Source organism: Capra hircus, chromosome 15 (genome assembly GCF_001704415.2).
Source record: "Capra hircus breed San Clemente chromosome 15, ASM170441v1, whole genome shotgun sequence".
Lineage (NCBI taxonomy): Eukaryota > Metazoa > Chordata > Mammalia > Artiodactyla > Bovidae > Capra > Capra hircus.
The window spans coordinates 47,256,222-47,282,251 of NC_030822.1; the positions used below are offsets into that span (position 1 = coordinate 47,256,222).

A 26,030-nucleotide genomic window follows, 5' to 3' on the forward strand; every position below is an offset into this window, starting at 1 on the left:
CATTAAATAATTCGATCTTGCTGGGGGAGGTGTGGAAGAGGTATTATTCCCAACTCAAGGAAGAAAAGGCTATTCTCCACCCCAAGGATTTCCTTATGAACTCAGAGGAGGTTCCAGAAGCTTCACTTGATTCATTCTCTCTTATCTCTAGGGGTGGGCAAGGTGTCTGGGGAATCTTGAGAACCGTTCAGACAATACCAACTTTTGCTTAAATTTGCAATAGCCTGGGGCCACCCCACCCCTATTTCTATTTTGAGCATGCACTCCCTCCCCATACAAGGAGCAGAATGCCAGCCTCTGCCTGCTTCTCCTTCTGTCCCCATTCCAACACACCTTGGTGGGGTGGTGCGGGGGCAAGGAGTGGGAGATGGAGCTGACTTAGGGTAAAGCTTCAGGCTGTGTCATGTTCCCACTTTCAGCCCAGAGTCTGGTCTCCTTTTTTAAAAAGCCTGTAGCTATCCTAAGGTGAGATGAGGAGTATTTATATAGAAATGCTTCTGGGTCAGGCAAGAGATTCCCCATAGCTATAACACCTTTGAATATATGGGTTCTACACAGAAATCATTGGCTGGGGTAAGGGTCGGGGAGGAGGGTTGACTGTTAGTAGTTTCACAATGTCACTAAAAGTGAGTCAACACAGTTGACCCTGGAAATGGGAGCTAATCCCTTTCCAGCCAGCTACTCCCTAGTGAGATTCTCCTATGACCACAGCTCTGCTGTCTTATGCCCCTCCATCCTCAACCCTCTTTCCATCAGCTACTTCATTCCAACAGCCACCCCTCCTGCCAGCTGCCTCGGACCTGCCAGGGTCCAGGAGAGGGATGTCACTTCCCTCAAGGCTGGAGGGGTTTGAGTACAGAGGATGTTTGTTCCTGTCTGGTCCCACTGGTGATAAGGAAGGACATAGCCAGCTCTCCCCAGAGGCACGCCTGGCCCTTGCTTTCACAAAGCTAGTTCAGAGGCCTCGGGGGATCTTCACACTCCAGCTGTGGCATTCCCCAGCCAGACCCTCAGCCTTCCACCTCCAGGCTTTCACTCCCAAGAAGGCGATGCCTCTGGGAGAGTGGCAGAGTCACCACTGGGCTCTTGAGCCTGAAGTGGGGCCTCCCAGCGCGCAGACCAGTTGGAGACAGGGGGTGCAGGTGCTTCGGGAAAGCCTCTTCACTGACCGGGACTGTGAAGTTGCTGAGTCCCGTGGAGAGACCTCAGGTGTTCAGCTTGGGGAAGACAAAGATTTCAGGGATGCCTTCTAACATCTGCGGGGCTGTCATCACGTGGGAGAGGGATGACGTTCATTCTGAGTGGCTCTGGAAGGCAGAACTTGGAGCAATGGTTAGAATTTATGAGGATATACCAAGTTCGGCTCAATGTTGATTTTTTTTTTATGGAGTTGTCTTGAAGGTGACCTTGAGTTCCCTTTCCTTGGAGGAGTTGTCTTGAAGGTGACCTTGAGTTTCCTCTCCTTGGAGGACATAAGAAATTTGGCTAGTCCTCCTCGGGGCTGGTGTAGAGGGGAGCTAAACATGGACTATATTCCCCTGAGCAACCACAACCAGCTTCAGCGAAGCCCACAGCAACGGGCACGTGTGTCCCGGGACCAAACAGCCGTGGTTGCCGTGGTTGCCGGAGCGAGCCTGGGCCCGACACGTGAGCAGCCTGTCGCCCTGGCCGGGCCCCTCCTCTCACCTGACCAGAGCCTTGACTGTGGACCGGACCACGCTGGACAGCAGGAACAGCGGCGTGACCAGGATGTGGAAGAGTGAGAGGGAGGCGAAGGCCACCGATGGGGAGAAGTCGGCCTCTCTGAAGAAGCTGACGTGGCCCACGAAGGTCTGTGGACAGAGGCACAAATGAGACGGAGCAGAGCGGGGTTCAGGGCACGGACCCCTCCCACACTGGCGGCCCTCAGTCCCCGGGGAAGGAAACCAGAAGCGGGGAGCAAGGGATCCAGGGGAACTTCTGGCTGGAGATGCTGTCATCCTCAGAGTCATCTCATGGAACCGTCCCTCCTGGCCCTGCCTCCTTCATTCCAGGAACACCAGGAGCCCTCAGGTTAGGTCAGCTCTGCCCACTCTCAGACAGCAGTCCTCAGCCGGACAATGTAAACATGCTGATTACAAAACCACCTCCTCAGCTGTGCCCCCCAGCCTCTGGCTACCTGGCTTGGCTCGGCAGCCTCTGTTACCCAGAGTTCCTCAAGAGCCAGGCTGGGAACCAGCCCAATAAATCATGTTGAAAGTGAATTCCCAAGCGTGACTGACAGGCTGTGAACTTGACACAGTTCAGGGACTCCGGCCCCGGGGGAAAGAAATGCATCTTTTTAAAGAACTGCGGCGGTCACAGAAGCCAAGGATGGGAGTCCTGAGAGAAGGCGCTGTGGGCGTGTGGCCTTTTTGGAGGGGCGTGCTGCTGGCCCCCACTATGCAGCTCCCACACAGCTTGGCCAAAATTGCTTTAGAAAACCACCACTGTGATATTTAATGACATGGAGAATTGTTTGTGTCATAGTCTTAAATTTTAAAAAGGCTGCAAAACTGCATGTGAAGCAAATCCTATTTTTGCAAAAATGCTGAATTCAGTGACTCAAGAAAAGACTGGAAAGAAACACACTGAAGTTGTTGCCAGTGGGATTATGGGTGATTTAAGCTCTCTTTGCCTTTTCCCTTCTGAGTTCCCCAACATTTCTACAAAAACGTGTCTCACTTTTATAATGAAGAAGTTTGGTGGCAATTTTTTAAAGAAAGTTTAATGGCTCTCGAGACTAAGCATCAGGTCTTCCAGGCTGGGAGGCAGAGGTCTTGTCTGCCTAGATGGGGTGTGGAGAAGGGACCAGCTCCATATACAGACAGACTTGCCATCCATGACCCTATTCTCAGTGCCCCTGCTGAACCTAGCTTCTGAAGCCCCTGTGCAGAAAGGCAAAACCCTGGGAATCTCTCACTCCAGAAATCGCCACTGCCCTCCCCTCAACAATGGGAGATGGAGAAAGGATCCACTTACGATGAGGACAGCTGCAATGGGGATGGCCGTGTTCATGAAAACTGCGGAAGAAGCACAGAGGGAGTTTAGCAGGATGAAGAAGGCAGCTGGAGGTGAAGCTGCCCAGGTTGGACTGGAGGTCCTTACCCAGTCAGTAGGATGGAGCTGGGGCATGGGAAGGGTAGAAATCTTAGCCCTGTGGCACCTCTAGCTCCTTACCATGTGCCCTCAAGATGCTTATCCCCTGTCCTTGAGTCATATAAGCCTCCAAAGAAAGCATGAAATGCTCTTACTTTGCTCCATGTGGACAGTGTAAAGAAAGCCTTACAAGAAAATGGCAGGGGAAGGATTGGAGAGTTGGCGGCCTGTGGTCAAACGTGAGGTCAGCAGCATGCATTTCTGGGGGCACCGAGTTGCTTCTCCTTCCTCTGTCTCTGGTCCCTGAACCTCCTTGGACTGAGGCTTAGAGGATTCCCAGTTTCCCACGGCTCTTAGAACTTCCCTGGTGGCTCAGATGGTAAGGAATCTGCCTGCAATGTGAGAGACCTGGGAACAATCCCAGGGTCAGGAAGATCCCCTGGAGGAGGAAATGGCAACCCATGCCAATATTCTTGCTTGGAGAATCCTCATGGACAGAGGAACCTGATGGGCTACCGTCCATGGGGTCGCAAAGTGTCGGACACGACTGAGCAACTAACACTTGCACTCTCGCATAGCTCTTAGGAAGGATTTCAAACTCGTTCACACTGAGGTATTAGTGACAGCTCAAAGCTTCCCTGGAGGCTCAGACGGTAAAGTGTCTGCCTGCAATGCAGGAGACCCGGGTTCGATTCCTGGGTCGGGAAGATCCCCTGGAGAAGGAAATGGCACTCCACTCCAGCACTCTTGCCTGGAAAATCCCATGGACGGAGGAGCCTGATAGGCTACAGTCCATGGGGTCGCAAAGAGTCGGACACGACTGAGCGACTTCACTTTCACTTTGACTTTTCCCAGCTCGAAGCAGGGACTGCCTTAGCTCTAAGGCTGAGAGTCCATGCATAGGTGGGGCAGTAGGTTTCCTGCCACGGAGGCCCCTTCGTTGTACTGTTTACAGAGCAGTCCTCAGACTCTTCACAGGGACCCCAAAGAGCAAAGAGGTCTGGACTTAAAGTCAGAGAAGGGTGGAGTCCTCATTTTTTTCTAACCTGTGTAATCCTGGGCTGATCGTTTACCTCCCTGGACCTCAGTTTCTTTCCCCTGAGTTTGTTAACTTGTACCGACTTGTTCCCACACTCAGGCATTCTCCAAGGTGAGAGCATGTAATGTAGGGAATAGGCTTCATGAAGCCTTAGTGCTACCTAAGTACTGCACCCCCCGGGCGGCTAGCTTAGCCCTGCTCCTCTGGCCCAATCTGTGAGATGCCCAAGGCATCCCTGACCCCTGGCCTAAACTTTCGGAGAGAGCACCCCTCTTGGAGTAAGAGATGCCCATTCTAGCTGCCATCTTCCCACCTCCTCCCCCTTCCTTCCTGGAGCCTCTTCCAGACCAGCCAAGAGTCTGGTGCTGCAATTAGCCAGATGAAAGCAGAAGGGGCCAGGAGCCAAAGGCCAAGGGCTAAGCCTATGCACATGGCCCCTGTTCAATGAATGGCGAAGCGTCTGACACTCTGAAGAATTCCAGATGTTCAACACCATTCCAAGCTGACTGTCTACTTACTCCAAGAGTCCAGCACCAGCGAGAACATCCACTGTGTGTTGGAGATGTGGAACCCCAAGGGAGAGGCAGAATGTGGCCCCTGCCCTCACGGGGCTCCGGGTCTGAGGAAGGAGGTAAGGAACTATGCTCCCAGGAGGCACCTTATAGGGTGGGAGACAGGGAACATGCCCCTGTGGGGCTCTCAAGCAAATAGGAAAGACACTGTTCCCATCTTCGGGGAATTCCTGACCTACGGGCCCTGTCATTGGAGGGCTCCCTGTCTCATGAAGAAGATATGACTGGAGCCCTTGGTGCACTGCCCATCTCTTTGACCACAGGGCTTTTTATCAACACTAATATCATACATGACGGTGCTTTGACTGCCCTTCCCGGATGAAGGCTCCATGGCCTCCTGGTGCCCACCACAATGCCACAGCCCTCCCTCATGGCCCTCTTACACTGCAGGGGGCAGGATATAAGCAGTGTTGGTTTCCCCACAGCACAGGGAACCCAGATCTGGCACGCAGAACACAGCACGGTCATCACTGGCTGGGGAGAGGGAGGGAGAGGACGATGCCCATCGGGCCTGGGCCCTGGACCATCACCATACAGCTCGAAAGACAGGTAGCCTCGCCCTCGGAGCTCCCTCAGGGCAGACGGCACCTTCTGTTCCTCTCCTGCCCATCCTGTCAACAGGAACTTGTGCACCCCACCCTGCCCCAGGCCAAGACCCCGCCCGCACATGCAGGGGCCCAACTCCCAGCTGAAGAACAGGCCAGGAAGTTAGATTATAAACCGGTATGGCTCGCTCAGAAAGCATTCTGGTGCTTCGTAGCTAGAGCTGCACAGAAGTTCAGACCTTCTGATACTGTAATCTCTCTCCTGGGAATTTATCCCGAATAATCACTCAAGAGAAGCACAAAGCTCTCAGTAAGACGGTGTTAGCCGCAGCACTATCTGTCACAGCAAAATGAAAACCGCAACCACAGCAAAGAGCCCTGAAACGAAGTAAACTGGAAACATCTAACAGGAGCGGCTGTTTTAGTAAACAAGGGACAGCAACTCCAGGCAGACTTTACAGTCAGGAAATGTGTGACAATTGACATTTTGTTCTACTCCGTGTTTTCCTTGGTCGTGATTTTTTAATTTATATATATATATATATATATTTCTACTTTATTATCCTCATTCTTGTAGCTGCCTGAACTCCTTTCAGGAATGAGACCAGCTATACATAAATCTGAAAAGGAGCATTCCAAAGCTGATGCAGCAACACGGAGAACACAAGTGATATATAATTAGCTTCTGTCCCGTTCTGGCTATTGTATAGAGACGCTAAGAATGAAAATGTCATTTCCCATTGTCCTCACTCTCTTTTGGAAGGATGGCCTTCTTACAGGGAGCTCTGGGTCACTCTCAGGGGTGGGGGTTGGGTGAATAGACTCACCAGCTGCAAGATCAGCCCATTAGGACCTGGGGTGAACACAGCTGGAACTGGGTGTGTCGGTGCTGGAGACTGGGAGGTGTTAGCTGCAGGCATGCTACAAGGTCTGGCATCTCTCTGCACTCAGCAGACCCCCCTGTGCCTGGGATGAAGGTATGATGGGGTGGGGCGGGAAGGGAGCTGGGCATCCCTTCAAGCTGTCATGGCTAGAAGACCTGAGGCCTTGCCTCTATTTCCCTGAACCACATAAGGGCCTATAGGAGGAGTGGGAAATAAGACCAACAATAGATTTCTCTCTGACTTTGGCATGGGGTGGGCTGACTCACTTTAATGTGATCTAGGAAAAAATTTAAAGAAGAAAAACATGACAGTGCTCAAACCTTGAATGTTGGGGAGTAGGAAATACTGTTAAATAACACGAAGTGAAAGCAGAAGATTACGAAACGAGGTGTGAGTGCGATGCTGTTATGGAAAAGTTTAGTTGCGTGTAGGCAGGCCTGAAAGGCCACCTTCAAAAGGGAAAGCCTTTCTGTAACAGCACAGAGTTAAGGACAGATATTGTTTTAATAACCCCCTCCTCCTTTAAGAAATATTCATTCAGAAATTGAGGGTCTCCTCTGTTCCAGGCATTGTGCTCCAGGCAACCAACACAACCCCTCACTACTGAGGGGCACAGTAGTGAACAACGGTGTTGACCCTCAAACAAAACAAAATAACACATCCACTGAACACAAAGCAGGGCTCGGACAGCCCGCTCCCCGCTGGCTTTGGTCAAGGAATGCTGCCCGGCCCGCGGGTGCCAGCCCCCACAATGTTACAACAGGAGCTTTTCATCTCCAAAGCACTGATAAATATTTCAGAAGCCACGCGTCGGGGAGTCACAGTGAGCCATTTGTGCCTCTGGTTAAGTTCACCCCCTCCCCCTCCCCAGGGCCAGGGGAGAAGCTGCCGGCTCACAGTGAAGCAGGCTGCACCTGGAAGAGCGCTATTCAGTCTGATAGCCAGTCTGAAGTCAAGAGAGGGAAGGAAAGCAGGTTCACAGTGTGTCCGGCGCTGGAGGTGGTGGAAGGGAGGCGGGAGGCTCACAGCCAGCTGAGTCCTGCCTCCAGCTCCCCCGACACCGCCCCCCCCACAGCCACCCAGCACCCCCCTCCCCAGGCAGGCCAGGGTATGCATCAGCAGCCCACTGGGGCTGCACCAGCTGGCGGAGGAAAGGCAGATGCTGAAGAAGTCCTGAGAAGCTGGGGAAGTCTGGAGGTCACCTTGTCTCCAGACGCGGGCTGTCTGGGGCCTCCACCCAGGGGGAAAGAGGGAGCTTACGGCTTGCCAAGAATAGCCAGGCCCTGGGTTTCCAGGAGGGGCAGGTGCTGGGTGCTCCGTGAATGGCAGAGCTGGGTTTGGCGGGGGCGGTTGTTTTTTGTTTTTCAGCACACAGTATGAGGCCAGTCACATTTATGCAACGTGACCCACCTGAGTGTGGGAAGAGGGAAGGCCCCCGACCACAGACACTGGAAAAGACAGCAAACCCCTTTCGTTTAAGCTCCTTCAATGCCTCCCTGCCTCAGGAGGAAACCCGGCGCACAAGATGCAGCCCTATCTGGCCCTGTGATCTTTGCTCACGGCAGTGTATTTCAGTCTTGAACACACCGTCTTCCTTTTCACTTTTCAGCCTTTGGGCCTGGAACATTCTTCCCTTACCCGGCTGACATACGATTCTTTGGGCATCGGCAGTGGGTTTCACCTACCGCAAGCCTTCCTTGACACCCACCACCCCTAAGACTAGGTTGGGCGCCACTCCAATGGGCCCTCTGCTCCTGTCACTCCCGGCACAGCTGCACACCTGGCTTCCCTGCCACACTGTCAGCAGCCTGCAGCAGGGACTGGTGCTCCTTCTCACCACCTGGCGTCCTCCAGGCCCTGACACACAGTAGGTGCTCAGTCGGTATCTATTAGATATGGGGATGAAATAAAGGCCAGGGCCAGGAGTGCACCATGAAAGCAAACCCGGGGGATTTAGAACTGACCACAGCATGGCCCCTGTTCACGTCACGGTTTCCCACAAGACGCGGAGGGCAAAGGCCAGGCAGCTCCTCTCTAATGCCCAGGGCCTCAGTAGAGCCTGGAAGAGAGAGAAGGCTCTGGAATGAGCGCTGCACAAAGGACAGAATGAACGAGCAGCATGTCAGCTGGATGATGGTTAGGGCCTGGGACCCTTCTGTCACCTCTGTAGAGCTTGTTCTTCAATTCATGGGTGGACTGGACACCTAGAGCTATGTGGGTGCTGCAAGAAAACAAGGGTGGGACTGACTTCTAAGAGGAGTGGGCACAGCACTCACCCCCCACTTTTCCTCACTTGGTCTTCTACTTACTAAAAACTGGCCTGTGCCAGCTGCAGCCAAACCTCCTCCTGCATGAAGCTTTGTGTGCACTCCCTGTCCCCATGGGCTTCCTTCTTCTCTATTCTCTGCCATTTATTGGCTGAGGACCTCAGAGAGTCCTTTCACTTTCCTGAGCCTCAGTCTTTCCTGCTGTAAAATGGGACAACAGGGGCACACAACTCACAGAGTTGTGAGGGTTAGTGCAGTCAGGCTCGCTGAGCAGCCAGTGCAGAGCAGGTCCTGTGGCTGAGAACTCCCAGCCACACTGTCTCATGTGCGTGAGCCCTGACTTCTCAGCAGAGTATAAACTCCGTGAGAACAGGAGCACATCTTTTGGCCTCTTGGGTGCTTAACACAGGGCAGGGCTCGCTCAGTGCCATCTGAGTAACTCACACCTGTTTTTCTTCAAGAGGAAATAGCCATTCTGGATTTTGATAGCAGGGAAACGGTACTCATTTCCTTGTCACGCCCCTGTGCTGACCTGCCCGGCACCAGCTCAGGGCTCCACACACAGGATCTCAGCGATGCTGACATTGAGACCATCAGATAGAGTGTCACAGGTGACCTCGTCTGCCTGACAGTCTGACTGCCTGGTGTACGATGACCAGACTGAAAACCCAGCAGGCACCGCCACCGATGGGCCCCATCAGGAAATGTGACTCCAGGGCTCCGTTGCGGCACCAGGACCCCATGGTTGGTGCCAGAAGCAAGAATGAAAGATGCCCCATTACCTCAAGCCTAATCACCTGTGTCCTAACTCCAGGTGACAGAGAGCAGAAGGCAGGAAGTCCAGGAGGACGTAAATGAAAACACACTCAAAGGCAATAACTGCAGCCTGGCAGGGCCCCTAACCTGTCTCTCCCCATCCCACCATCAACCAATACAGAGAAACCCATCCCAGGAAGGATGAGCACCCAGCGAGCAGCACTTGGCTTTCCAAGCTCTCTCTCTCCGAGGGCTTTTCCTGTCCCCCTCTCTGCCTTCTCCCATGGACCAGCCTCGGCTGCTCTGTTTATCTTTCTAAGTCACCAAGTACTGGACAGGCTAGGGGCCCTGGGCAGACCCCTGCATAGCTCCAGAGCCCCTGATTCCTTCCAGAGTCATCTCAGCTCTGGACAATAAGCAGTCTCCTTGCCCTAGGTCCTCCTGCCCCAAGCCCTGAGGGGGCCCATAGGACAAAGAGCACTTATTAGACAGGCTTCATTGGGCTAGCCCTGAAACCTAGGCATCTTATAATGCTGTTTACATAGGAAGCCATGTCCCAGCGGGATGCAGTTCAGATCACAGGAAATGAGCATACATTTTCTAGATGCAAAGGAGCTCCCACATGCTCCTGTCTTTACAGTCCGAGGCTGCCTCTACCTTGCTGCCGGGAATCTTGGGGACTTGATGCCCCCAATTTCCTTACTGCTTCCCTTCTCTCTCTCCCACTGTAGCAACAGTGAGCCTGCCCCACTCCACCCTGCCACATTCTTGTTGGAGGGAGAAGCCCTCCGCTGCCTCAACAGCTGTTCCTCCCGATGGGGTGTCTGGAAGCCAGGTGTCTGTAACTCACGGAGCAGAACACAGTGTGGGTTACTGTTACCATGGCCAGGCCCAGGGGTAGGCAGAGCTGATAGACAGGCTGAAGAAGGCCTGGGGTTGTGGACACTGGTTTCCCTGAGCTCCCCAGAGGCTCCTTCCCAATTTCTCCTGTTCTATCAAGTGCTCACAAGAGTCCCTTGGACTGCAAGGAGATCCAACCAGTCCATCCTAAAGGAAATCAGTCCTGAATATTCATTGGAAGGACTGATGATGAAGCTGAAACTCCAATACTCTGGCCACCTGATGAGAAGAACTGACTCATTTGAAAAGACCCTGATGCTGGGAAAGATTGAGGGCAGGATGAAAAGGGGACGACAGAGGATGAGATGGCTAGATGGCATCACCGACTCGATGGACATGAGTCTGAGTAAGCTCCGGGAGCTGGTGATGGACAGGGAAGCCTAGTGGGCTGCAGTCCATGGGGTCGCAAAGAGTTGGACACGACTGAGCAAATGAACTGAACTGATCAAGTGCTCAGTCCAGGAGGAGGCCACGGGGTCATGGCAGAGGAACCTGGAGTGTCTCAGTGAGGAGTCCAGGAAGCCTGCCGTGCTCATCTCTCCATTCTGCGAAAATCAGCTCTTAGCAGGATTTCCTGCAGAGAGATGCCATGGCGGGTGCCATGATGGTGGATGGCCTGGTCACTGCCACATGGACCAGGGTACCATCTGTCCTGTGCTGTCTGGGTGGACACAAGGAGGTGTCAGTGCAAGCCCTGCCCTGTGAGAACCTTCAGGTTGAATGCAGGCCACTTTGCCCCGCCAGACCCTCTCTCTAGGCAGTGGACTGCCAGGAACACACAGATGACCCGAATCCCATCTCCTTCCCCCGTGCCTCTCTGGGAAACAGTGCACCCTCCACTGCTGCCCGCTGCTGGCATGCCCACACATATGTCTCTTCCTGGCACACCAAAAGAACCAGCTTCAGCTGGCGGAGGGGGTGGTAGTGTCTCTCTCTCCTAATTTCCTTCTTTGTTTCCCATTCCCATCAAAGCCCATTCTAGGTTGCTTCCTTCCATTCAGAGACCACAGCCTGAAAGCGGTGTTCCATTGTGTCCTAAGTTTTCTTCACCTCATTTAGGTTCTCAGCTCTGAGAGTCTCAGAGATTCCAGAGAATCTAGTCTGAGCCATGCTATTAACCTCAGAAGTGACCTCAGGGAGATACACACTCTGGGCCTCAATTTCCCATCTGTAAAATGGTTCTCCCAACTTGCAGAAACATTTCCCATTTACTTATCCTTGCCACATTCTGTGTAATTTCCACAGATATATCTTTTTATTCACAAATCCCCTCTTCAGTTATGTGAATTCATTTAACCTGTACACTGAGTTCTTGCCCTTATAATTTTTTCTTTGGGGGCTTCCCCTCAGCCCTTCCTACCAAAATGGCTCTTAAACTGGGAAGATCAGGGAATCGGTATGGGGTCTTCTAGCTGCTAAGTATCTACATCCTGATTACGTACTTGGGCAGTAACTGCAAAGAGGTGAGTCCGTGGAGCTACCAGACCGACTGTGGAGATACACTTAGGCCAGGACTCCATCCACTGCCTGACCTCTATATGCTCACTCTGACAAGGGACCATCTGAATTCAATAAGTGAATTTCTAATTTTGAGAAGTTCTTTTGTCTTTCTTGTCACTGTTTTGCCTTGTGCCCTCCTTTAGCTCTTTATTTTAACACATATATTTTATTATCTCTTTCAAACTATTCTATCATCTCTAAGTACTGAAGAACTAATTCTATTTTTTGCATTTGCTGACTTTCACTCTGATGGTACATCTTTTCTGGTGGATTTTAATTTCTTTATTATTAGCTCATTATTTAACAGGAATGTTTGCCACTGGAGTCCTATGTTCTCTGGAAAATGGTTTTAATATGTCTCTCTTCTGGGACCATAAGAGTTTTATGCGTTTTGGGTTTTTTTCTCTATTTTCTGGATTTGGGCTTCCCAAACCACTTGGCTAATGTAAATTCAGTCCCTATACCTGTAAGTACCTCAAGTTTGAGCTTTTGTTCTTTAAAGAGAAAACTTCTCACTCCTATGGCTCCAGGGAGACAAAAGCTTCCTTGTAGCTCCCTTAGAGCAGTGGCAGCTCAGCCTGATTTATTGAAAAAAAGTCCTCACACTTGGGAGAATTCAAAACTGCTGTTATTTATTCACTTATTGATGCCTCTCAATAACATATCAGTTTAGTAAGACATCAAAGACCACATCTGTCTTTCTCATCACTGTATCTTGAGGGCCAACCCAGTGTCCTGCACATGGCAGGCTATCAATACAGTTGCTGGATCAATGGCTGAGAACACTGCTTTCTGGCAGCTCTAAGAGACAGTTTGATCATCCCTGGACGGAATGGTCCCAAAGTCTCCTGCTTCTGCACCCCTACTTCCTCTTCCAGCTCTGACACCCTATCCTGGCATGTAGGCAGCAGCACACAGTGCTGGCTGGTTGGCAGAGGTGGAGGGTACTCACTGGAGATGGAGGTGCAGATGGCAAAGGCCCTGAGGCTGGTCATCTCCTTCTTGCGGGTCATCTCGACCCGCGTGCGGAAGATGTTCTCCCAGGCATACAGCTTGAGCAGTTTGATGCCACGGAGCATCTCGTTGGTCTGCTTCAGCCTCTCATTGGAGTACTCCTGCCAGAAGTCCCCAAGTCAGAGGAGGGTTTCCTTTGCCCCCATCCCACCCAAGAGGAAGGAGCTGAGTCAATGCCCTCGCCGTCTTACAGATGATGCCCAGCTTCTGTCCCCACAGGAATGTCCCTGCATGAACCCTATTTCACAAAGAAACTGAAGTCTGAACAGCTGACGTGACCTGCTTAAGGCCAGTCACAGTGTGGATGTGTGAGGGGCTGTTTGGCAGCACGTGGGGGAAGTGAGGAGACCCACCAACACGAGGGGAGACGAGTGGGGGAAGGATGGGGAGGGGGCCACATGCACACTGTGGATACTTACCAGCGTGCTCCGCTGGGCCTGGGAGAGCTTGGTGGCCACGAAGTACTGGACAGGGGCCAGCACGATGATGACAGCCGCTCCAATTAAGGCACTGATCCCGAGGATATAGTAAAGGAGAATCACACCCACGATGATCTGAGGGAGGGTCATGGAGATGAGTTCCCTTTGACCTGAGGGTTGCCCTGCCAGGTCGTGTTGATGTTGTTCAGTCACTAAGTTGTGTCTGACTCTTTGCGATCCCGTGGACTGTAGCCCGCCAAGCTCCCCTGTCCATGGAATTTTCCAGGCAAGAATATTGGAGTGGGGTGCCATTTCCTTCTCTAGAGACTCTTCCCAACCCAGGGATGGAACCTGCATCTCCTACACTGACAGGCAGATTCTTTATCACTGAATCACCAGGGAAGCCCCTGCCAGGGGGTACTGACAAAGTCTGCACTCCACCCTCCCCAACCCCACTACCCTAAAGTGGGACATGCCTTGGTGTCCAGCCTTCCAAAGTTTCCTGGGAGAAAGAAGAGGAGGTGTGACAGTGTGATTTCAGAAGGAGGGATTAATATGATGGGTTCGCACACAATCAGAGAGTCTCTGGACTGGCAACTAACTACATTTATCTGCAAGCTTGACTGAGGCGTTCACTCTCTCCAGGTCTACCTTCCAGATGCAAGTCCGTCTCAGAGCTGAGGCTGCACAAAGAGTGACGGCACCTTTTGTGCAGTTTGCTGCTTATCAAGTTGATATTTCACGCTATTGGAAAAAAGTGATACCTGAGGAAAGGGGAAAAGAACTGCATCCGTGCCCGACAAGACCAGTCCAGGGTCTGAGAGTTTACTTTTTAGTCTAATGTTCCTGCTGTCTTTAATCTTTAATGAATCTGGTAGGTATTCTCTAAAAAGAGAATTCATTCTGCTTCTCGCTTTATGTAAGTGACAGCCGGCTTCTGAATATGGATGAGAAGTGTAAATTACTCTTGCCAGCCCCCAAAGCCTCAAGATGACAATTTCGCAGGTTGCCTTCAAAGGCAGACACTTCTAAATTCAGGGCTTATTCTAGAAGAACAGATGTGCTGTCTTCCTTAATTAAAAAGAAACAAAAAAGGTTAGGTTGGCCCTGCACTGCCTGAGCCCTCATCAAATTGACACAAAGCTCCAGCACCATCTCAAGGACAGAGGAGTGGGTGGCTGACTCTGTAATATCTATTAATTACAGAAAGCCTCCTCCATTAGCGGGTTCTTAGGGGCTGGTAAATGACCCCTTCACCACCTACCTCCCAGTGTTTAACTGATGTTAAATGCTGGCACGGGCGGGCAGAGGAGCACATTAGGGAACATTCCTACTCTTGCTAGAACCCACTCCCAACATCATTCTGGAAAATTATCCTTGGCATCCTCATTTGGAGGCAATCAGGGTGTCGTTCAGCAGCTTGGGTTAAAGATGGACACCACAAAAGCTCTTAGGGCACTCCCAGAGCACTCCCAGGGCCCCAGCTGGGTGTAGGTATCTGTACCCACCACCACCTCCAAGGCTGGCAGCTGCTGGGGATGTGACCACTGCTGCCACCGGGCTCATCCTCACACTTCGCCCACCCCATGTCATGCTCCCCAGACCCTCTGTCTGCTCTGTTCTTCTGCAGGGGTCTGAATGGACCACGTGGAAGAACACACCAGAAGTCAGGGATTTGGAGTGCGCAAAGCGAGTGTGGGGAATAAAAAGACTATTTTATCTCCTAGTCACAGGCCAGGAGAGCAATCTCGTGTAGTAGTGGGGCGATCACAGTCCAAGAGTCGGGAGCCCTGAGTTTGAATGCAGTCCCAGCACTTACTGGCTGTGAAATCTTGAGTCTCAGCTTCTTCATTTTTAAAGTGGTGATTTTAACTGCCCACTTAGCAGAACTGTTGGGAAGATTGCATGCTAAGTCACTTTAGTCATGTCCGACTCTTTGTAACCCTATGGACTGAAGCCCTCCAGGCTGCTCTGTCCACGGGATTCTCCAGACAAGAATTCTGGAGTGGGTTACCATGCCCTTCTCCAGGTTGTGAAGATTAAATGAGCATATATGATAAGCACATATATAATACCTGGCATACAGCTGGAGACAAGGTGGCTGATCCTCCTTATTAAAATAAACAAACAAGCCTCATGGGAACTCTGTCACTAGGGAACCATAAAAAGGATATACCTGGGTATGGTGTTGCTACCAGCTTGCTGGGTTGCCCAAGGTAAGGCCCTTGCCCTCTCCGGGTTTCCAATGCTCATGGGATGAGGTGGCACAGAGGTCCCCACTATGGGCAAGTTCCTTAACATAGTTGTCCATAAGCTTCAGGGGGCCCACAAAGCCCCCGAAATTGTAGGCAAAACATGTGAATGGACTTCTGTTTTTCTGAGGAGAAGGTTCATTACGTTTTCAAAAGTAATGACCTATATGGGAAAAGAATCTAAAAAAGCGTGGATATATGTGTATATATAACTGATTCACTTTGCTGTATGCTTGAAACTAACACAACATTGTACATCAACTATACACCAATAAAAATTATATAAAAGAAGTATATGTAGATCAGTGACGGTGTAGAGCTGGGGGCAAGCATGAAGAGTGACTCATCCAATGGGTATGGGTTTCTTTTTTGGGGTAATGAAAGTGTTCTAAAATTATGATGATGTTGCATAATTCTGTGAACATGCTAAAACCCACTGAACTGTGCACTTTAAATGGGTGAATTATATCTCAATGAAAGTGTTATTTAAAAGGCATATGTAATCAAAAAAAGATTCCAATCAGGGAGAGCCTTTGGGGATGAAGGAATGGGGCTCCTGAGCTCTCTTCAACACCATCAAAAGCCTCGTGTGCCCTGTGGATAACCAGGCTACATATGGAATCCTGAGCTGGTTGAAGGGATTATATTAGTTCTGGTGGTAATACCGGGTCTGGAGGGCTGGTCAAAGCTCTAAGTGCAAAGGTACAGTCTTTGAGGAATTAAAAACAAAAAAATCAAGGTCTTCCTTGGTGGTCTGGTGGCTAAGATAAATGCAAGGGGCCTGGGTTTTATCTCTGGTTTGGGGACTACAGCCCATAGGTTGTAACTAAGGGTTTGCATGCTACAATGAATACTGAAGATCCCATGTGCCACAATTAAGACCCAGTGCAGCCAAATGAATAAATAAATGTTAGAAAATAAATGTAAAAAACCTAGAAAATCAAATGATACTTCATGATAAATAAGTATAGATAAGTAATCAGTGGGGCCTTCCTTGGTGGCTCAACAGTGAAGAATCTGCCTGCAATGCAGGAGACTTGGGTTCAATCCCTGGGCTGGGACGATCCCCTTGAGGAGGAAGGACCTGGCAACCCACTCCTCCAGGAGAGAACCCCATGGATAGTGAAGCCTGCCAGGCTACAGTCCATAGGGTCACACAGAGTCGGACACGCCTGATGCGACTAAACAGCAGCAGCAGCAGCAGCAAGTAATCAGTGGAGGTAAAGATTCCTACCTAACTTTCCTCCCACTATGTTGTGAGGGTTAATTACACAAGTGAGAGAGGCTGGACAGGCCAGGCACAGGGGTTATTAGTTGTTAGTTAGTATTATTGTTAGCAATGGTCCATATGCAATAAAAACTGTTACTAATAGTAACAGGTTTGTAGCAGTTTGGTGGACAAAATCTCCTGAAATGAGCTGTTCAAGGGAAAACAAGTAAAATTATAAAAGATAAAATTGTAAATCTTAGCAGAGCAGAGGGGGCACAGGGGTCTGGGAGTGAGTAAGTGGGGGATAGCATATACGCCTGTTACCATGAAAAGGACCATCAGATTTTCTGCCCTACATCCAGTCTTGTCTAGAAGGAAATGGCAATCCACTCCAGTATTCTTGCCTGGAGAATTCCATGGACAGAGGAGCCTGGTGGGATAGAGTCCATGGGGTCACATGACTGAGTGACTAACACACTTCTTCCAGTCTTGTCTAGCTGCCTCCCTATACAAGCCTCTTCTATTTTCCTTTAGTGTCTCTTAAATAAAAACTTTGAGTTTCCCAGGTGGCTCAGTGATAAAGAATCCACCTGCTAAGCAGGAGATGTGGGTTCGATCCCTGGGTCAGGAAGATTCCCTGGAGAAAGAAACAGCAACCCATGCTAGTATTCTTGCCTGGGAAATTCCACAGACAGGAGCCTGGCGAGCTACAGTCCATGGGGTTGCAAAGGAGCTGGACATGAGTGAGCGACTAAACAACACTCTATGTCGGGCTCCCTGCTTGCTGCTTTGCTTACGTTATCTAACTGAATCATCAGAGCAACTCCAGAGAGTAGAGGAAACTAAGGCTCAGGATAGGCTAAGTGTCTTGAACCCAGGAAGCCTGCAGACTTTCTGGGAATGGATCTGGTATTTTGGCTTTTGACCTGAGCGCCAGAATGAAGATTCATCCCCAGGCACAGGGCAGGAGTCACAGACTCTGTGGTGGAAGAGCTCAGGATGGGAGAAGGAGCAGATGAGCAAGAGTCAGTAAATTACGCCAAGGACTCATTCTATTGGAGGAGAGTGCGCCTCCTCCAGAGCCAATCTCAAAAGTTGTCTCGCTTTAGAAAATGCCATGTTTAAGATTTCCAAAATTAAAACAGGCTTATTGGAGAATTTATAAATGAATAAATTAAAAATCTGCAGGGCTTCCCTGGTGTCTCAGTGATAAAGAACACACCTGCCAATGTAGGAGACATGGGTTCAATCGCTGATCTGGGAAGATCCCACGTGCTGTGGAGCAACTAAGCTCGTGCACCACAACTATTGAGCCTGTGCTCTAGGCCCGGGGAGCTGCAACCACCAAACCCTCACGCCACAACTACGATAGCCCACAAGAGAAGCCATCAGAATGAGAAGCCTGTGCACTGCAGTGAACAGTAGGCCCCACTCACCGCAACTAGAGAAAAGCCCGCTCAGCAGCAAAGACTCAGCACAGCTAAAAATAAATAAGATTTTACAAAGAATTTGGGAGAATGGCATTGAAACACGTATAATATCATATATGAAATGAATCGCCAGTCCAGGTTCGATGCATGATACTGGATGCTTGGGGCTGGTGCACTGAGATGACCCAGAGGGATGGTACGGGGAGGGAGGTGGGAGGGGGGTTCAGGATGGGGAACACATGTATACCTGTGGCGGATTCATGTTGATGTATGGCAAAACCAATACAATATTGCAAAATAAAAAATAAGTAAATAAATAAATTTAAGTGAAAAAAATAAAAAGAATTCATTTCTTTAAAAAATCATTTGTAAGCCCCCACAAGGCCCCTTAGTTCTTTTTTTCCTGTGTGGATCTGTGCAAATGCATACATATGTGTATTCCAATTTAGCAGGAAGCACACTGTGAATACTAAAAACACATCATGCTTTTAGATACATGACTAAAACACACTTAAAAACACATCATGAACACTTTTCAATGTAAGTAAGTACTTTGCTATAACACAACTTTTATGTGAAAGTGTTCTACACATGATTATCCTTCAGTTTTTTTTTTTTTAAGGTTGGCTGCACTTTTAAAGTCTTAGTGACCATTGCCTTCTTTGATTATCAAGAGAGACGCTTAGACCCCTTGGAGAGTGTGAGGCACTGTAGACACCCAGGATACATGGATACACCCATGCAGATCCCAAGGAGGTGAAAGGTATAGGCAAACATGGAATGGAATGGCAGGCTCTTAGCCACCGGGCATGCACCAGCAGATTCCAATTTTGTGTCTCCCAACTCCCAACAAAGCACATATCCCTTACCTGTACTGGCATGGCCCAGAGGTTTGGGCACAAGAAGAAAAACCACATGAGCTGGTTGGTGTCGATGGCTACCAGGTTACAGATCTGCCCGGCTGTCATTTCCCCCATGGATAGGTTGGAGGTGGACAGGTGCATAATTTTATTGTAAATCTTGGTCTGGAAATGAGAGTAGGGTGTTTCACATTTGTCATCATCAACCCCCTAATCACCTCTCCAGATGCCAGGTGTCTCTAAAGTGCCAGGGGCTTTTCAGGCATCCCCCCATGGAGCCCCAGAGCAGCCCTGTAAAGGGCACCGTGTGACTGTTCCAGTTTTATAAATGGAGAAGCTAAGGCTCAGAGAGGTAAAGGGCTTTGACTACAGTCCAAGCAAGTCAGACAGGCAGCATTCCCATGAGGAATCCCCAGCAAGCAAGACCTTTCCCTTGGAGACAGGACTTAATTGGCTTTTAAATCTTAAAAGCAGATTTTCATGCCCAGTTGTATTCTTGATTTACTGGAGGCCAGTGGAGAACATACTTGAGAGCCATAAAAATGATGAAAGGTGGCAGCCATCTGTTTTAATGTGGTTTCTCCAATGGGGAAAGTGGTTTGCTCTGGAGCTAAATCCTGTCTTAATTGAGCCTTAAAATAAATACAAGGGTTCAGCCTGGGAAGGTCTTATGTGAGACAAATGTGTATGTCGATCAGCCCAGCACTATCCCGAGTCCAGCCACGCCCGAGGACCTTGTTCTGTCTCTCCAGGGCACATGAGGAACAGCCACGGTAATGGCTTCCCATGAGCTCTGAACCTAAAAGCTCAATGTGCAGAGCAACTGTGCCTCCCAGAAAGATGGCAATTTTCAGGCTTATGTGTCCTGAAACAAGGAAAAATGCATTTCTGTCTTCATGACCTGGGGATGTCTGCTCTTGAAGGAAATTCTACTGTGCATTCTGTTGTAAGGTGGATTCCCAGCCCTTAATTCATCTTTTGTGTAAAGCCAGGCTTTTTCATGGGACAGGTCTGCTTAAAGCATGAACTTCTGTCTTTTTTGAGTTTATGTACACCATGGTTGAGGTTTAAAATAATGGCAATGATATTTTTTGACAGATCTAGGCTTATCCTAAGTTATATGCAATCGATTTTTAAAGAATAACAATAAATCTAGTTTCAGTGAAGTAGGAACATAAGTAAACTAACAAAGAAAGCATTATTAAGTAAAGACAAGCATCCACAGAATTACACAATGAAAACTTGATATATGTCAAAAATTACATACAATACAGGAATTTTGCTTTATAACCTTCTGTGCAAGAACTGTGGTTGTTCTCAAACTCACGAAGACATAAATCTTTATCTATAGATTTCTGTAAATCTTTGAAAGGAAGAATTTTTTTCTGATCTGTTCCCATAATTAATGCCAGCATTTTCTTTGGGGGACATAATGAATTAATCTTTCTTATTCATGCAAAATATTCAGACAGTATAATAAAAACAATTACATGCTAATACATTAAAAAGCCATATTTGGCTCTTTTAGCATAATTGGAAAATATTAGGTTAGAGTGTGATTTATGACAGAAATAGAAAGTAGATTTAATTACAAAACTGCTTGGCTACAAAACTGGCTGTTGTTTGTAGTGGTATGTGCCTGCTTATCACTGGAAGGCTCTGAACAGAGGTTGGGATTTTAGAAAGGTTTTCTGAACTTGCAATAGCTTGGTTCTCCTAGATCTGAACCCCTATGAGTCTTAGGGGTCTTGGATTTTTCTGGGATCTTTCCATTATTTTCACATGAAGACCTTCATGAGGAAATGGCTCTGCTTTTCAACAAAAAAGCATTGGAGATGGAGTGTCGTCATGAATAGCTTCACAAGTTGTGTACTGCACAACTCCAGGGGGCGCCATCCACATGGACTATACCAAGAACACCAGAGTTTGGACCTTGACACTGTCCCCAGCCGAGGCTATACCCTTCTCCTTAGTCCCTTTCCTGCAGTGCTTCTTATCCTGGCTCCCAGAGGACCAGTCAATGTAAATGACTTTGAGGAACATTTCTGAAGAATGAGGCAGCTTTGGGATTTAGTCACAACCTCTTAGTGTTCTACTGACTTCATAGGAATTGCTGGGTATGGCAGAATCTGCTAGCTGTCCCTCATTATCCATTCTCTTCTTTTCATAAGAAGAATTTGTAGCAGGGTATAAAAGCCTATAGCCATGGGGCCAATTGCTCCCCAGCGGGATGGGTAAAGATCTCTGCATCATGATTTGAAAAGAAGGCAGCCTTCCCTCCTACTGTCCCACCTTTATTATTGTTGGTTTAAATGTAGACACAATAGTGGCGATATCCATAGTCACATTAAACCATGGGACAAAGTCATGTGAGAAGGCTGGCAGCACACCAGTACAGAAGGAGCCAAGATCTCTGATGACTGTATCAGTCCTGACCAAACGGGAAAGACAAACTTCCATCCTGTTTAAGCAACTATCACACTGGGTCTCTCCATTCTAACAGTGGAACTAAAATTCTAATGAAAACACTGGGGCTCATCACTACCTTGCCTAAAGGGTCCCCGAATCCTTCCTGACCTTGATCAGCCTTCCAACAGACTCTGAGGAGGAAGTCACAGCAGGCAGTAGCAAGAACCTAGACCCAGGGATCTACCAGGCCAGATATGTCCCTCTCATCATGGCCTGAGACTTAAGAGCTCAAATTGATCTTGGTCTGGTCTGAAATCGCTCAGTTGTGTCCAGCTCTTTGTGACCCCATGGACTGTAGCCCACCAGGCTCTTATGTCCATGGAATTCTCCAGGCAAGAATACTGGAATGGATTGTCACTCCATTCTCCAGGGGATCTTCCCAATCCAGGGATTGAAACCTGGGTCTCCTGCATTGCAAGCAGATTCCTTACCATCTGAGCTACTCAGTCTGTCTAATCCTGGTATGTCAAAGATGCTTTTTTTGTAGCCAAAGAAGACTGTCCAGTAGCAGAGCCCTGAAACAGTATTTATAGAAGGATTATGAGGCCTCACTTGCATTCAGCAGGAAAAAGTTCTGTGATTGATTAGTGATGTCTGTCCCACTTCGAGGCTAAGCAGCTGACATCTCAGATCTAGTCCAAGGCAGAACTAGGGCTGGAACTACAACAGTTCCAAGGCCAGCCCAAGGCACTTTTCCACCATGTCACACTGCCTTGTCAATGGTTAGTTTCAAAACACTGTCAAAAGGCAACAAACAATACATTCACAGCAAAATCATTCTTGAGTGTTCATGAAGACACATAATGTGGTCCTTATTGCATAGTGAAAAGATAATCATTCAAGTACCTGTATTGCTCCTCTCAAGTTAATTCCAGTTTCAATGGCGACATAGTAAGATGCTTGCAGAAATGTCCTTTGCAGTAGGAGGGCAAGGAACAGCAGCACAGCTAAGACATAGGCATTCGCAAGGAACTCTTGGGATGAGACAAAGTAAACTCCGAGAAACCGTGTCTGTTGGAAAGAGAAATTCAGAGGTAGCTGTCATTGCCAGCAAAATGACTGCCATTAATACCTGTTATGGGCCACAGAGGCCATTGTGACAGGACTCTCCATGCTTGTGAGCCTTGTGCAACTGTTTATGAGTGGAAAAATCAGGCTAAACATTCTTGTAACTATAGGGAGGGTTGCCTATACTCTCTCCATCAACCCACTTAGGTTAACAGAATGTGACCCAGTTCTAACCTTATGTCCATAAATATGATTCTCAGCTTTGTGGACATGAGGCCAGGGGATTTCACTCTGAATGGGGGCAAGAATAAATAGAGCAAATCATAAAGCAGTCAAAACTAGAACCACTAAAACAGATCGCACAAGATGTATGCTCTGCTACAAAAGTGGAATCAGCTGAGGTTTTGTCTCACACTCACCAACAGCCTGCATTGTAGAAATTTTTGGGCAGAAAGACCAGCAGAAAACATGGGAGGAGTGCTCCCAGGGAGGAATGGGACCACATCGCCTGTAATGGACCATTTCAGACCCAAGCAGCCCAGTCTTGTGGGCTCCTGGGACCTCCTTTCAAATGGAAGGCTTTCTGAACCTCCAGCAAGATCTCAGATGATAAGCAGCGGGGGGAAAAAAACCAAATGGTTTGATTTTGTTGCTAAAGATACCAGAGAACAACAGCATGTCTGTTTCTAAATTCAGCATCAACAGCTCCCAGGAAAACTTTGATCTTGATTAAGTCCATCGTTCCACATCAATGTTTCCATGAAGACACAGCTCACCCCTTTCTGAGACTCTGCCCTGAACTCTGCAAGTGATTTGGAAGGTTGTGGGAGCTGCTGCTTCAGGGTAAAGAGTGGTGGGAACAAAATGATAAGGAGCCTGAGGGCGTGTCCACACCAGGATCAGGCTAAAAGGGTCAGGATTCTAAGCGGAGGCCTTTTCTAGAGTCAGAAATCCCTGCATCCTGGACACAGACCTTTCTGGCAGTAGGAAAGATTGTGCGTCTTGGTTCAACAGCGCCCTTTCACCAGCTCTTACAGGCCCATGGAGCTGGTTCTGGTTAAAACTATATTGCCCTTCCTCTGCGGGACAGGGTTGCTCCCTTGTGGGGTCAGCAGGAAACAATCATAGAGAAAACGGAGGCCTCTTAGAAAGAGGGTCCTGCTGAAACCTGAAGCCCTGATTCTGCCTCACTTGTTAAAGCACAAGGGGGAAAGCCAGAGGGGGAGGGAGAAGGAAGACAGTGGGGGTTGCTGGGAGCCGCAAAATGGACCTTAAAATTGGGCTGCTGAGTTTGAGACCTGATCTTACAGGGAAGCAAGGGGCAGCGCCCTGTGTTCACCAGGTGCAATGCTCACAACACCCAATGAGGAGCACACCATTATTAGATCAGTTTTATGCATGAGGAAATGAAGCGTCATTATGGTTAAGTGGCTGGCCCAGGGTCACATGCTGATAAAGGAAAAGATGTGAACATGAAACCACGTGATGCCAAAAACGCTCCCATAGATCCACTGCCTGAGCACCATCCAACCTGTTAACTCTGAGTCTCCTACTGTTAGCTGCAAGCTTGTGGCCTTGCAGGGACTGAAACCTGCCCACTTGGCTCGTTCTGGGTCCAAAATGAAGGCATCTGCTCTAGGGGAAAACCTGGTCCTGTTTAACATGCCTTGGAATTCTTCTGTTCTACCAGCCTCTGTAGAGACCCAGCTCTGGAGAATGGAGTCCATTATTTTAAAGCCACAAAGGACATGGTGGGGATTTATCCCAAAGGAAATAATTTAACGTAATGAAATAGCTGTATGTGCAAAGATGTACTGTCTCTGGGTTAGAACAGGCAAAAATCCATGTAAATGTGTAACCACAAGGGATGGGTAAGTATATAACGATACTCATGGGAAACACTATGTACCCAAGAACACCAATCAATATGAAAGCTCTTAAGTAGCATGGAACGGCTCACATTCACTATATCACAATGATCAGAAAGCACATAGGCTGCAGAATGAGGGCTAGAAAAATCAGCCGATCTCATTGTTTAGGTTACTGATGCGTGTGTGTTCTTTGTTAAATGCACTCATCAACATCTGTACATTTTCCACAAAGCAACAAATTCTCTTTTTAGAATTTGTTGGAATTTTTGGTCTAAAGCTAAAGCCTTGCTCCCTTTCCCCAAAATGCATACCCCCTAGGGTCAGAAATCATATTTATTTGGATCAAGAGTTTTGTGACCTGTTAAAATGAAAATCTGCCTGCAGGTGTTAGTCATTGGGTCATTTTTTTTTAATCTCTCTTCAAAGAGACAGAATAAAAGAGCTAGAGGCCAGAGTAGCTACCTTTTGATTAAGAAGTAGGTACTAGACTAGCCACAGAGGCCAGGGATGCTGCTCGTGGACGGCAAGCCCGGGGAAGCTTCAGATGGCTGTCAGGGCACTGGCATTGCCCAGCACCTTGACAGCTGGAGAGAAAGGCCGAGGACTTATAGCTTGACATTTGATGAGTGGAAAATGCTTTGGAAGATCAGATGCCCTTGTCTCACATTTTCACACGCTCTCAGGGAAGAAACTGTGTTTGTTTCCAGGGGTTTTCATAGTGGCACTCAATAAATATATTTTAAAGTAATCGATGCACATGATCTTCATCTCCCATCTACTTTTTATAGAAGCTATCCATTTCCCTATTTTACAGTTGAGCCAATCAAGGTATGCAGAATGTAAGGTTCCAGCTCTGGAAGGCCCTGGTGAAAATGTTGATAACTCTCTTTGACCCCTTATAGACCAAGGCACCCACCCATCCATCCACAACCATTTGACATGGTGGTTTAGAGTTTGACGTTAGCCCATATCTGAGTTCAAGTTCTGACTCATTATGTTAGTGACTGTTTTTAGTAAGTTCCTCAACCTCTTGGAGCTTCAGTTTATTTACATGTAAGATGAAGCTATTAAGGGTTTCTACTTCAGAGAGATGTTATGACAATTCAATGCAACAATGTAAGTAAAAAATTTTTCTTAGGACTTCCCCCAGTGGTCCAGTATTAACACTCCACACTCCCAGCACAGGGAGCATTGCCTTGATCCTTGGCTGGGGAACTAAGATCCCATATGCTACATGGTGTGGAAAAATAAAGATTTGTAGTAAGTACGCTGCTGCTGCTGCTAAGTCACTCTAGCCGTGTCTGACCCTGTGCGACCCCATAGACGGCAGCCCACCAGGTTCCCCCATCCCTGGGATTCTCCAGGCAAGAACACTGGAGTGGGTTATAGTAAGTATAAGCACTCAGTATATGGTAAGTCTGCATTTTTCATTGAAAAATCATTTCTCTTGTGCTTCTGGGGTGTCAGGCATGGAGCTGGGCACACAGAGGTCAGCCAATGCAGATCTTGTCTTAGGGGACTCAGGGTCAAGTTGAAGAAAAAGAAAATGGGTGTTTTGATGGTGCAAACATAGGATATTACAGGAGCACAGAAGAGGAGCATCTAATTCAATCAGAGGAAGGCTTCCTGGAGGAAGTGACATCAAAGACATGTCTTCGCAGTTCAGAGGGAGTTAGTGAGGCATGCCAGACCAGAGCAGCCACATGGACACTGTCATAAAGAGACCAGCCCATCACAGTCACAGAAAGGTGTATAAGTTCTCAAAGTACCCAGAGTGACAGCCACAAATATGGGTGTCCAGATGGGGACCCAGATACACACAGAAACAGGCATACCAAGAGACACCGGGACAACAGAAAGACACACACGAAGACTCATAAGCAGGTCCCAGGAGAACTCATTCAGAAACAAACACAC

At 48.6% G+C, this 26,030-nt stretch overlaps 1 protein-coding gene across 2 annotated transcripts in view; it reads right to left on the reverse strand.

The window, feature by feature from the left end:
* ABCC8 (ATP binding cassette subfamily C member 8) overlaps positions 1-26,030 on the reverse strand; it is an 81,162-nt gene that overhangs the window by 35,593 nt on the left and 19,539 nt on the right. For both annotated transcript variants that reach the window (XM_018059613.1, XM_018059612.1), the window contains exons 7-12: positions 22,081-22,245; positions 18,775-18,930; positions 13,014-13,148; positions 12,533-12,695; positions 3,001-3,041; positions 1,687-1,832 (exon numbers count right to left, since the gene is read on the reverse strand). In XM_018059613.1, the coding sequence (XP_017915102.1) occupies positions 1,687-1,832; positions 3,001-3,041; positions 12,533-12,695; positions 13,014-13,148; positions 18,775-18,930; positions 22,081-22,245 (806 nt within the window). The remainder of the gene's footprint in view (positions 1-1,686; positions 1,833-3,000; positions 3,042-12,532; positions 12,696-13,013; positions 13,149-18,774; positions 18,931-22,080; positions 22,246-26,030) is intronic.